At 41.9% G+C, this 12,916-nt stretch overlaps 1 protein-coding gene across 4 annotated transcripts in view; it reads right to left on the bottom strand.

The window, feature by feature from the left end:
• Nucleotides 1-12,916, bottom strand: part of ccp110 (centriolar coiled-coil protein 110) — a 114,281-nt gene that overhangs the window by 40,525 nt on the left and 60,840 nt on the right. For all 4 annotated transcript variants that reach the window (XM_080207056.1, XM_080207055.1, XM_080207057.1 and 1 more), the window contains exon 4: nt 8,517-10,152. In XM_080207056.1, the coding sequence (XP_080063182.1) occupies nt 8,517-10,152 (1,636 nt within the window). The remainder of the gene's footprint in view (nt 1-8,516; nt 10,153-12,916) is intronic.

The raw sequence follows: 12,916 nt of genomic DNA, 5'->3' as shown, positions 1-12,916 counted from the left end.
GGCAGTTAGGAGTCAACCACATTGTTGTGGCTCTGGAATCATATGTAGGCCAGACCTGGAAAGGATGGCAGATGTAAGGAATTTGAATAAACCAGATGGGTTTTAATAATGATTGATAAACTAGATTGGCAAGGAGCTAGGAACCTGAGAAAAAGAGGAAAACTGGCAGCAGGAAGTAGAGAAGTACCTACTGATAAGGAGAATACACCAGAGCGTAATATGAAGGTAAATAGGAAACGTAGGGATAGAATTACAGTAGGTAATACTAATTCACTAGATTGGGTCAGAATAAGGCAGAAAAAATTAGACAGCCAAAAATCAAGATTAATTTACAACGCAAATTAATGTGAACAAGGAGTGTGGTTAATAAGATAGGTGAACTACAGGCTAACAAATGTAACTACGAGTTCTGGCTCAAAAGAGGGCAGGATTGACCGTTAAACATTCTTGGATAGAAGATATTTAGAACAGAAACGGGAAATAAAAGAGGTGGTGTGGCAGTATTGGTTAAAGATGGTGTTATAGTGCTGAGAGAGAATGTTTCAGTGGGAGTCAAGGATTGAATCTCTCTGGTTAGAGGTAAGGAATGAAAAAGCTGCAATAAATGGATCAGTGTAGGGAACACCACCACCTGCAAGTTCCTCTCCAAGTCATTCGCCATTATAGAAACCAGAAGGAGGAGTAAGCCATTGGGCCTTTGAGCCTACTCCACCATCCATTTTGATCATGGCTGATCATCAAATTCAATATCCTGATCCCCTCTTCTCCCCACATCCATTGAACCCTTTGGTCCCAAGAGCTATATCTAATTTCTTCTTGAAATCAGACAAGGTTCTGGCCTCAATTACTTTGTGTTAGCAAATTCCACACATTCACCATTTTAGAAGGTCTAATACAGATAGGAAATATACAGTAAACGGCAGAACCCTTAAGAGTATTGATAGGCAAAGGGATCTGGGTGTACAGGTACACAGGTCACTCTGTGAATGCAGGTCGAGAAGGTAGTCAAGGTGGCGTATGGCATGCTTGCCTTCATCGGCCAAGGCACTGAGTTTAAAAATTGGCAAGTCATTTTGCAGCTTTATAGAACCTTAGTTAAGCCCTCCAAGCCACTACTGACCATGCTGCCCAACTTAACTAAAATCCCTACCCTTCTGGGGATCATATCCCTCTATTCCCATCATATTCCATGTACTTGTCACGAGGCTCTTAAAAAGTCACTACATATTCGCTTCCACTCCCTTCCCCGTCCACGAGTTCCAGGCACCCACATCCTCTGCAAAAAATCCGCCTCGTACATCTCCTCTAAACCTTGCCCCTCGCACCTAAAACCTGTGCCTCCTAGTAACTGACTCTTCCACACTGGGAAAAAGTTTCTGAATATGCCTCCCACTCTGTCCATGCCTCTCAATCCTGTAGACATCTATCAGGTTGCCCCTCAACTTCCGTCAATCCAGTGAGAACAAATCAAGTTTCTCCAGCCTCTCTTCATAACTAATGCCCTCCATACCTGGCAACACCTGGTAAATCTTTTCTGTATCCTCTCCAAAGCTTCCACATCCTTCTGGTAGTGTGGCGACCAGAATTGAACACTATATTCAAAGTGTGGCCTAACTAAAGTTCTATAAAGCTGCAGCATGACTAGCCAATTTTTAATAACCCAGCTGATGAAGGCAAGCATGCCGTATGCCTTCTTGACTACCTTCTCCACCCGCATTGCCACTTTCAGTGACCTGTGTACCTGTACCTGTTAGCAAATGAGGTTACCCACTTTGGAAGAAATAATAGTAGGATGGAATATTATTTAAATGGTAAAAAGTTGCAGCATGCTACTGTGCAGCGGGACCTGGGGGTCCTTGTGCACGAATCGCAAAAACCCAGTCTGCAGGTGCAGCAGGTGATCAAGAAGGCGAATGGAATGTTGGCCTTTATAGCGAGGGGGATAGAATATAAAAGCAGGGAGGTCTTGCTGCAACTGTACAAGGCACTAGTGAGGCTGCAACTGGAGTACTGTGTGCAGTTTTCGTCCCCTTATTTGCGAAAAGGATATATTGGCCTTGGAGGGAGTACAGAGAAGATTCACCAGGCTGATACCGGAGATGAGGGGGTTAGCTTATGAAGAGAGATTGAGTAGATTGGGCCTGCACTCAGAGTTTAGAAGGCTGAGGGGGGATCTTATAGAGGCTTACAAGATAATGAAGGGGCTAGATAGGGTAGAGATAGAGATTCTTTCCACTTAGAAAGGAAACCAGAACTAGAGGGCACAGCCTCAAAATAAGTGGGGGTGGGGGCAGTTTAAAACAAAGTTGAGGAGGAACTTCTTTTCTCAGAGGGTGGTGAATCTCTGGAATTCTCTGCCCATTGAAGTGGTGGAGCCTACCTCATTAAATATATTTCAGTCACGGGTAGATAGATTTCTGATCGATAAGGGAATTAAGGGTTATGGGGAGCAGGCAGGAAAGTGGAACTGATCCACTTCAGATCAGCCATGATCTTATTGAATGGCAGGGCAGCTCAACGGGCTAGATGGCCTACTCCGGCTCCTATTTCTTATGTTCTTATGTACACCCAGATCCCTTTGCCTATCAGTACTCTTAAGGGTTCTGCCATTTACTGTATTTTTCCTAAGTGTATTAGACCTTCTAAAATGCATTGCCTCACATTTATCTGGATTAAACTCCATCTGATCTATATCCTACTGTATCCTCTGATGGTTCTCATCGCTATCTGCAAATCCACCAACCTTTGTGTCGTCTGCAAACTTACTAATCAATCCAGTTACATGTTCCTTCAAATCATTTGTATATATTACAAACAGCAAAGGTCCCAGCACTGATCCCTGAGGAACACCTCTTGTCACAACCCTCCATTCAGAAACACACCCTTCCACTGCTACCCTGTCTTCTTTGACCGAGCCAGTTTTGTATCCACTTTGCCAGCTCTGATCTCATGCGACATCATCTCCTGCATCTGCCAGCCATGAGGGATCTTGTCAAAAGCCTTACTGAAGTCCATGTAGACAACATCCACTGCCCTACCCTCAATCATCTTCGTCACTTCCTCGAAAAACTCGATCAAGTTTGTGAGACACAACCTCCCCCTCACAAAACCATTTTGCCTCTCACTAACACGTCCATTTACTTCCAAGTGGGAATAAATCCTGTCTTGAAGAATCCTCTCCAATAATTCCCCTACCACTGATAAGAACATAAGAAATAGGAGCAGGAGTAGGCCATCTAGCCCCTCGAGCCTACCCCGCCATTCAATAAGATCATGGCTGATCTGTCGTGGCTCAGTTCCACTTTCCCGCCCTCTCCCCATAACCCTTAATCCCTTTGCCTATCAAAAACCTATCAACCCACGCCTTAAATGTAAGGCTTATCAGCCTGTAATTACCTGGATTATTCTTGCTACCCTTCTTAAACAAAGGAACAACATTGGCTATTCTCCAATCCTCTGGGACCTCCTCTGTAGCCAGTGAGGATACAAAGATTGCTCTCAAGGCCCCAGCAATTTCCTCCCTTGCCTCTCAGTATTCTGGGGTATATCCCATCAGGCCTCAGTAATAAGACAGGTAACAGTCTGTCTTCTTATTATTGCCAAAGTGGATAACCTCACATTTATCCACATTAGAACCATAGAACATTACAGCACAGAATCAGGCTCTTTGGCCCTTCCTGTCTGTGCCAAACTATTTTTCTGCCTACTCCCACTGACCTGCACCTGGACCATATCCCTCCACATCCCTCTCATCCATGTAGCTGTCCAAGTTTTCCTTAAATGTTAAGTGAGCCCTCATTCACCAATTCATCTGGCAGCTCATTCCACACTCCCACCACTGTGTGACGACCACCCCCCCTTAATATTCCCTTTAAACTTTCCCCTCTTCACCCTTAACCCATGTCCTCTAGTTTTTTTTCTCCCCTAGCCTCAGTGGGAAAAGCGTGCTTGCATTCACTCTATCCATACCCATCAAAATCTTATACACCTCTGTCAAATCTCCCCTCATTCTTCTACGCTCCAGGGAATAAAGTCCTAAACTATTCAACCTTTCTCTGTAACTCAGTTTCTCAAATCCCAGCAACATCCTCATAAACCTTCTCTGTACTCTTTCAACCTTATTAATATCCTTCCTGTAATTAGGTGACCCAAACTGCACACAATACTCTAAATTCGGCCTCACCAATGTCTTATACAACCTCACCATAACATTGCAACTCATACTCAATACTTTGATTTATAAAAGGCCAATGTTCCAAAAGCACTCTTTACGACCCTATCCACCTATGATGTCACTTTTAGGGAATTATGTATCTGTACTCCCAGATCCCTCTGTTCTACTACACTCTTCAGTGTCCTACCATTTACCTTGTATGTTCTACCTTGGTTTGTCCTTCCAAAGTGCAATGCCTCACACTTCTCTGCATTAAACTCCATCTGCCATTTTTTTAGCCCATTTTTCTAGCTGGTCCAAATCCCTCTGCAAGCTTTGAAAACCTTCCTCACTGTCCACTACACCTCCAATCTTTGTATCACTAAATTTGCTGATTCAATTTACCACAGTATCATCCAGATCATTGCTATAGATGACAAACAACACTGGACCCAGCACTGATCCCTGTGGCACACCACTAGTCACAGGCCTCCATTCAGAGAAGCAATCTTCCACTACAATTCGCTGGCTTCTTCCATTGAGCCAATGTCTAATCCAATTTACTACCTCTCCATGTATACCTAGTGACTGAACCTCCGAACTAACCTCCCATGTGGGACCTTGTCAGAGGCCTTACTGAAATCCAGGTAGACAACATCCACCGCCTTCCCTTCATCCACTTTCCTGGTAACCTCCTTGAAAAACTCTAATAGATTGGTTAAACATGACCTACCACACACAAAGCCATGTTGACTCTCCCTAATAAGTCCCTGTCTATCCAAGTATTTGTAGATCCTATCTCTTAGTATTTCTTCAAATAATTTACCTACTACTGACAAACTTACCAGCCTTTAATTTCCCGGATTATTTTGAGCCTTTTTTAAGCAACAGGGCAAGGCTGTTAGAAGCAGGGAACCCTGAATGACTTGGGATATTGAGACCCTGTTATTTATTATTTATATTCATGATTTGAATGAGAATTTAGGACACATTGTTAGTAAGTTTGTAGATGACACCAAGATTGGTGGCATAGTGGATAGTGAAGAAGGTTATCTAGGATTGCAACAACATCTTGATCAATTGGGCCAGTGGGCTGATGAATGGCAGATAGAGTTTAATATAGATAAACGTGAGATGATGCATTTTGGTAGATCGAATAGGGGCTGATAATGGTACGGTGTTGGGAAGAGTTATACACCAGAGATCTAGGAGTACAGGTTCATAGCCCCTTGAAAGTGAAGTCACAGGTGAAGAAGGCATTCAGCATAGAATCATAGAAACCCTACAATACAGAAAGAGGCCATTTGGCCCATCGAGTCGGCACCGACCACAATCCCACCCAGGCCCTACCCCCATATCCCTACATATGTATCCGCTAAGCCCTCTAATCTACGCATCTCAGGACACTAAAAGGCAATTTTAAGCACGGCCAATCAATCTATCGCGCACATCTTTGGACAGAGAGGAAACCAGAACACCGGAGAAAACCCACGCAGACATGGGAGAACGTGCAAACTCCACAGAGACAGTGACCCAAGCCAGGAATTGAACCCAGGTCCCTGGAGCTGTGAAGCAGCAGAGATAACCACTGTGCTACTGTGCCGCATTTTGGTTTCATTGGTCAGAACATTGAATATAGGAGTTGGGACATCTTATTGAAGTTGCGCAAGACATTGGTAAGGCCACATTTGGAATAATGTGTACAGTTCTGGTCACCCTATTATAGAAAGGATATTATTAAACTAGAAAGAGTGTAGAAAAGATTTACTAGGATGTTACCGGGACTTGATGTTTGAGTTATAAGGAGAGGCTGGATAGACTGGGACTATTTTTTTGGAGCGCAGGAGGCTTGGCGGTGATCTTTATAGAGGTCTATAAAATAATAAAGGGCGTAGATAAAGGTAGATAGTTAATATCTTTTCCCAAAGGTACGGCGTCTAAAGCTAGATGGCATAGGCTAAAGTGAGAGGGGAAAAATTCAAAATAGTGCAGACAGGCAATTTTTTTTCATTCAGAGTGCTGAGTGTCTGGAATGAGCTGCTGGAAGCAGTAGTGGAGGACGGGTAGAATTTTGTCTTTTAAACAGTTACATGGGTAAGATGGTATTATATGGGTATTATAGAAGGATATGAGCAATTGGAACTAACTTAGCAGCATGAACCAGTTGGGCCAAAGGGCCTGTTTCCATGCTGTAAACCTCTGACTCTACAACAGAGCAACATGAGCTATCCTCCAATCATCCAGCACCTCACCTGTGGATACCGACATTTTAAATATATCTGCCAGGGTCCCTGCAATTTCAACACTAGTCTCATTCAAGGTCCGAGGGAATACCCTGTCCAGTCCTGCATCTGCATCTGCCAGATTTACTCAAAGAAAAAATTCCATCTCATCTCGGTCTTAAATGGATGCCCCCTTATTGCGATTATGCCTCTGATCCTAGACTCTCCCACAAGGGAAATAATCTCTCCTCATCTATCCTATCAAGCCCCGAGAATCCAATAAGGTTGAGACGTATAAGATGATGAATGGGATGGATAGGATAGAGGTGGAGAGACTCTTTCCGCTCAGAAAGGATAGTAGGACTAGGGAGCACAGCCTCAAGATAAAGGGGGGGGGGGGGGGGGGGTTTAGAACGGAGTTGAGGAGGAACTTCTTCACTCAAAGGGTGGTGAATCTCTGGAATTCTCTGCCCGTTGAAATGGTGGAGGCTGCCTCGCTAAATATTTTTAAGACGCAGGTTGATGGGTTTTTGATAAGAGAGGGGATTAAGGGTTATGGGGAGAGGGCGGGAATGTGGAACTGAGCCACGACAGATCAGCCATGATCTTATTGAATGGCGGGGCAGGCTCGAAGGGCTAGTTGGCCTACTCCTGCTCCTATTTCTTATGTTCTTATGTTGCCTCTCATTCTTCTAAACTCCAATGAGTACAGATCCAACCTACTCAACCCATCCTCAAGGGAATCCCTCCATACCCAGGATCAACCAAGGTGAACCTTCACTAGACTACCTCCAATGCCAGTACATCGTTGCTTAGATAAGGAAACCAAAACTGTTCAGTTTTCCAGGTGTGATCTAACAAGTACTTTGTATACCTATTTTTATACCCCATTCCTTTCAAATAGAGGCCAAAATTCAATTTGCCTTCCCTATTACCAGCTGAACTTGCATACTAGCTTTTTGTGATTGATGCACGAGGTCAAATCCCCGTCTGCTGCAACTTCCTGCAGTCTTCCTCGATTTAACTATATTAATAATATTCAACTCCTTTATTCTTCCCACCAAACTGCACAACTTCACATTTTCCATCTGCCAGGTTTTTGCCTACTCAATATCTATGTCCCTCTGTAGACACTGTCTCATCCTCATAACTTGCCTTCCCCCCTATTTTGGTGTCATCTCCAAATTTTGCAACGGTAGATTCACTTCTCTTGCCCAAGGTCATTAACGTATTGTAAATAATTGTGGCCCCACACTGATTCATGACATTCAATTAGTTACAGATTTACATCCTGAAAGAGCCCCTCCTATCCCAACTCTGCCATCTATCAGTTAACCAATCCTCTATTCATTCTAATACACCACCCGCAACACCATGGGCTCTTAAGTAGCTTTTTGTGAGGTACATTAACACTTTTTGCAAATCCAATTACATCACATTTATTGGTTTCAGCTTTATCTAACCTGCTGATACGATTTCCCTTCATGAAGCCATGCTGGTGATATCGTGTATTTTTAAATCCTCTGCAATTACATTATTTATATTGCCAACTGGCCTACAGTTATCTGATTTTGGTCTCTCTCCCTGCAAAGATTTCTATGCTCTTTCTAAAGACAGATTGCAAAAGCACAACCTATGGAGAAGTTGACATGACAGCAATTTCTGGATTAGCTATATTGTATGAAGTCAAAAGTTGCTGCCTGATTTACCCTGTAATGATTGTGAGAATGATATTAATATTAGCACAATTGAGGTTACTGAGTTGCAAAAAGAAAACTTCCAATCGCGAGAAGGAAATCTACTTACAGATGAAACTGTGATGCTAACATTCTACAACTCACAAATACTTGAATTCATTTTTTCTGAAATATTTGCTGAATTCTCCATAACATTAAGGATCAGAAATTTATAGAAAATCATTTGTGCAATAAAAATGAATAAATATTTAAACCTTCATAGATTCTGTCTCAAGTTCACAAGCTTCCTTAAACATTTGTGTTAATTACACATCACTATTAGACTGCATTAGTAACTTTGCAAGGAAAAACACAGGGCTGACGATGTAATACTGTCACAGCAGGAGTAAGACATAGTTGGGGAAGAGGATTTTACAGTCTACGCCGAAGTAAAGTTGGTCTTACCTAAAGCATTAATATGGCTTTTTGAAGGTACTTCAGTTTCACTTCGGCTAACAGAAACTCTCTGTCGTCTCTCCTCTCGAATCCACCTGCTGATCTCCTGAACATTTGAACTCTCACTTTCAACAACAGACAGTTCATTTTCTTTGGTACTTAAGGTATCCAGAGCTAACTTGCGTTTGGCTTTAGCTTCTATACTGCTTTGTAGACGCGTTTCATTTTCTGAAGGCATAACTGCGAGGTCCATTTGTTGTCTTGTATTTTGAGTTTGCAGCAGCACTGGAGATGGATGTTTGACATCGTAGGATTTGTTAAGCTCAACAGGTGAGCCTTGCTTAGTCTTTTCAATCAGACTGCTAGTCTTATGGCCACTGACATTAAGTTCATTCTGGACTTCTGAAGGCTGAATTATTTCCTGATTATTCATAAGTAACAGAGATGTCCTTTCCAAGTCAAATAAATCTTTCTGAATCACGCTCCTCAATGGCATTTGAACGTCATTACCAGTTCCAACCATTTTTACCTCAGATTTCCCAGACAGTTCAGCACACAAAAACTGGGAACCATTTTTTGTCGGAATGTCATTTATGCTTCCGAAACATGTTGGAATATCTTGTAGTTTCCCAGGAATCTTTCCAATTTCTTCTCGATTGACTGCTATCAATGTTTCATTTGGAACTGTTCTCTTTACATTAAGATCATTAATGTTTATTTTACCTTGATGTGTCCCAGGCATACCTTTGAACTTTTCTTTTGGACTTAGCTCATAAGCATTCACTGGGTTATTAATAACAATGTGGGTGGATGACTTAGGGCGTCTTTGGTGCATTTTGGGACTGCGACTTGGTTCAGGATTGGGCAGTTTGGCATAAGATCCCATTAAGCTTTTAAGCAAGCTGCTTTCACTGATTATCCAATCCTCATCTGAATCAGATTCCCTGGATAAACCCTTCATTAACTTTGCTGGAAAGTCTACTTTTGATGAACTACATAACACTGAAGTGGGTGTGCTAACTGCTGTTTTATCATACAGTTCAAAGCTTTCACTGCTTGTGGAGGCAATTTGTGAAAATGACCTCACAGTGCTCGATTTGTCAATAGTCACAGGACTGGAACTTTTGTTAGAAATTCTACTTCTTTCCCTCTCCCAGTCATTAATTTTAACACCCTCATTTTCTTTATCTGAATGGCTTTCATTCGCACCTTCCTTGGAGGCATTTTTCCCACTGCGCCGATTTTGTTCCCGCTCTACATATTCTCTTGACTTTTTGAGCAGATTCTGAAGACTCATTGCATAGTGATCAGGAGATTCCTTTATAGGTGACATTACTGCTTCTGATTCTTCTTTCTTCGGACTTACAGGTACAGAAAGAGGGTGATCAGATTGCATACTGTCAATGTCTTTAGGAAGGTCATTTATTTCAGAGGAACAAATCAACTTTTCGGAGTCTAGAACAGTAACCTTTTCGTTTAATTTCAATAATGTCTGAGTAGATGGAATGGGGCTATCAGGTTTGTCAAGATCACTTGGGGTAACTGAAGAACGGTCAGCATGCTGTATTGTAGTGAAGTCAGGTTCTGTTGGTGATCGAGTAACAGGGTCTTTGACACATTCAGTGGAACTTGGCACTTTGCATACCTTTAGAAAAAAGTTTAAAAATCAGGACCACCAATATGAAAAGGAATAATTGTGTTCCCACTATTTGTAAAATATACCAAATATATTTGTACCTCAGGTAATTATATAACATTGTCCTCTCAGTATGCTATAGGGCAGTTAATAATTTAAAAATTGTGTATTTTAAAGTTCAGACAAAATTGGCATCTTGGCCTTATAATGATAATACGCAACCTGAAAACATGTTCAGTGAAACAGACTGCAGGAGGTCCACTGGAAGCAAAGCATACAGTTTAATGTTTGTTGGCAACCACTAGTAGCGTAACCAAGAAAAACCCATCAAATAATATTTATCTATGGGTATCCAAGCACACAATCGTAAACAACAAGACAAGCCTTCTCAAGTCGTTGCAAAACAGGGAAGCTCTTTTTAATAGCTGCAATCATTACTCTATGAATTGCTAACTAACCATAGGAGTAAAATTGGATTAAGGAGAGGAACAACATTATTCCAACAATAAATAGTTTGGGTAAAACAACTAAATGTTCAAAAGGCAAAAGCAAATTTAATTACAACTTTAGTCTGTCAGGCCAGAGCTAAAAGAGCTAATGTTTACCTCAATCACGCTAGTGCTTAAATTCCTGCTTTTGAAAATTTAAAAATACTATGTAACCTGGGGAGGCAGAAGCGGAACCTGATGTAGAGAGTAGTCAGGCGGGATCTATATATACTTTTATCAAAAGCACAGAAGTATCGATAGAACTGGGTCTGGGCGTATGTATTCATGCCTTTATCACAGAAAGATAACTGGCAGAATGACAGTGTCTTCTGGAAATTGGCACAGGCTTGGAGGGCCTATCATGATGTCCTTACTAAACAAAAACAAAACCTTCTGCTCAGAGTTTGTATCCATCTAATCCCTCTCTATTCATGTACCAATCCAGATGCCTCTTAAAATGTTGCGAGTGTGCCAGCTTCCACCACCTCCTTTGGCAACGCGTTCCAGGCACCCAACACTTCCGGCATGAAAAACTTTCCCTGCGCATCTCCCTTAAACTTTCCCCTCCCACACCTTGAACCTGCGCCCCCTTCTAATATAATAGTGTATAGATATGCTCCCAGATTAGTCAAAAACCTGGGCAATCAGTGCAGAGAACACAACGTTAAATCCCAACGTGGCACTTTGAGAATTTGGAAATGATCTGAAATTAAAGTGACGGTGAAGTTGTTGAATTGTTACAAAAATTCAACTGGCTCACTAATGTCTTTTAAGGACTGCTCTCCTTACCTAGTCTATGCTACACATAACTAAAGTCCCAAACCAAAGCTTTGACACTGGACTGAGCCCTGAAGGAAAACAGAAAACGCTGGATAAACTCAGCGGGTCGGATGACATCTGTAAAATTGGATTCAAAACTTGAACCGTTTTTCTCTTTCCACAAATGCTGCCAGAGCTACTGCATTTACGCCTTTATTTCAGATTTCCAGCATCCACAATATTTTATTTTTATTTGACCTTCAGCGAGCCACTCAATTGTTCCAAATAGTAGAAGAATTAAAAGCAGATGGACCCACCCTGCTGCAAGCTGGGGCATCAAACCTCAATAAAGGCACAATCAGCCCTAACAAATCCTCAGTAACATCTGAGGACTGGTGATGAAGTTCCAAAAGTTGCCCACAGGCTAGTCAAGCAGAAACAGGTCATTCTGCCCAATGTCTCTGAACCAGCCAAAGAAAAAATAAACTCCCTCATTTCACTCCATTTTTCAGCACATGGTCCAGTGTTGCAGGTTACAGTGCTTCAGACAGACCCAGATACTTTAAATGGGGTGTTTTCAGCTTCAAACACCAATTTAGGCAGTAAATTCCAGACACCCAGCACCCACTGGGTTTTCCTCATGTTCTCTCTAATCCTTCTACCAATCACCTTCAATCTATGACCTCTCAGCCAGGGGAAACAAGTTTTTCCTGTCAACCCTATCGAGCCCCTCAATTTTGTACTTTATCAAAAGGTCAGCTTCGACAATCACTTGTCTGGGTTTGAACATCAGCTCTTTTCTCTCCTTTCAGATGCTGCCAGACCTACTGAGATTTTAAAGCATTTTCTCTTTTGGCCTCAATTTTGTACATCTCAATTATATCTCTGTTCTAAGAAAAACACCGCTAGCCTATCCTATCTTTCCTCAGCTACAATTTTCAAGCCCTGGCAACATTCTTGTAAATCTCCCCTATACTCTCTCCAGAGCAATGATGTCTTGAGCAGTGTGGGGACCTGAACTGTACAGAAAACTCCAGCTGTGACCTAACCAGCATTTTATGCAGTTCTATTGCTACATCCTTGCTTTTGAATTCAATATCTTACCCAATAAAGGAAAGCATTCCACGTGCTTTCTTGACCACCTTATTCACCTATCCTGCCACCTTCAAGGACCTGTAGACATGCTCTCCAAGGTCTCTTATTCATCAATCCCTCTCAATATTTTCCCATTTATTGAGTATCCCCATGCTTTGTTTGCCCTCCCCAGATGCATTATCTCACAGTTTTCCAGATTAAACTCCATTTGCCGCTTCTCTGTCCCCTCAACCAAAGATTGACATCATTCTGGAGTCAGCAGCTATCCTCTTCATTATCAACTACATGCCCAATTTCTGTGTCATCTGCAAATTTCCCAATGATACCTCCCACATTTAAATCTAAATCATGCTATTTACAAAAACACACATGCATTAACCATTACCCTTTGTTGCTTCCTCAAAATATTTTAAGTTAGTAAGACACCATCT

Source organism: Carcharhinus amblyrhynchos, chromosome 18 (genome assembly GCF_965287045.1).
Source record: "Carcharhinus amblyrhynchos chromosome 18, sCarAmb.v2.hapA, whole genome shotgun sequence".
Taxonomy (NCBI): Eukaryota; Metazoa; Chordata; class Chondrichthyes; order Carcharhiniformes; family Carcharhinidae; genus Carcharhinus; species Carcharhinus amblyrhynchos.
The sequence above is the reverse complement of the archived record's forward strand: the minus strand, read 5'-3'. Positions and strand labels throughout refer to the sequence as shown.